The sequence below is a fragment of the Brassica oleracea genome, unplaced genomic scaffold, assembly GCF_000695525.1.
Source record: "Brassica oleracea var. oleracea cultivar TO1000 unplaced genomic scaffold, BOL UnpScaffold07895, whole genome shotgun sequence".
Taxonomy (NCBI): Eukaryota; Viridiplantae; Streptophyta; class Magnoliopsida; order Brassicales; family Brassicaceae; genus Brassica; species Brassica oleracea.
This window is the reverse complement of record NW_013624416.1, coordinates 1-667: the sequence shown is the minus strand read 5'-3', so window position 1 is coordinate 667 and position 667 is coordinate 1. Positions and strand designations below refer to the sequence as shown.

The 667-nt window shown below is 35.2% G+C and overlaps 1 protein-coding gene across 1 annotated transcript; it reads right to left on the bottom strand.

Moving 5' to 3' along the window:
• Positions 1-27: 27 nt before the first annotated feature.
• LOC106322138 (probable leucine-rich repeat receptor-like protein kinase At5g49770) lies at positions 28-660 on the bottom strand (the record flags this gene model as incomplete). The annotated part of the gene is made up of 4 exons (XM_013760288.1): positions 561-660; positions 365-488; positions 211-282; positions 28-102 (listed from the first exon to the last, which is right to left on the bottom strand). Coding segments are annotated over exons 1-4 (371 nt in total), but the record flags the coding sequence as incomplete, so codon positions are not given.
• Positions 661-667: the final 7 nt, after the last annotated feature.

The following is a 667-nucleotide window of genomic DNA, read 5'->3' as shown; positions in this document are numbered from 1 at the left end:
ATAAGTACGGTCATCTTCATTTCTTACAAGGTAGTCAACTTCCTGAGGTTACCAATATTTGATGGAAGCGATCCAGACAATTTAGAATTAGATGTCAAATCCCTGTAAAAATATTGGATTACAAGTTTTTTTCTTTTTGAGAAAAAGTATTGGATTATAAGTTGAGAAAAAAATCCATTTTATGCACCAAAATAAAGAAGGAAGACTTACAAGATCTGCAGTTCAGCCAACGAAGAAATATCGGCAGAAAGCTTTCCTTCCAAGTTAAGGTTGCCTAATGATCTTCAACAAGCAACAACGCAACGTTAGCATCTGCGTAGAATTATTAGAAACAAACAGCAAAAAGAAAAGGCATAACTGTTACATTGAAATAACGTGGTTGTTATTGTTACATGTAATTCCAACCCAATTGGTTCCACAAGGATCAGAGCCTTTCCAATTCTCAGGAAACCTGGTCCATTCACTCTTCAAGGCTTGTAAAGCAGAAGCTGCGCCAATTTTTAAAGGAAATAAATATTCCTATATCCGAATAAGTCGGATCATAATCTTAATATACTTACCGTCTAAACCATTTGTTAGCGCTGAAACAGAACAAATTTGGCAAAAAGTCAAAATCAGGAGCATGCAGACTTGAATTCTTGAACTCATCTTCAGAACCATTGTATCA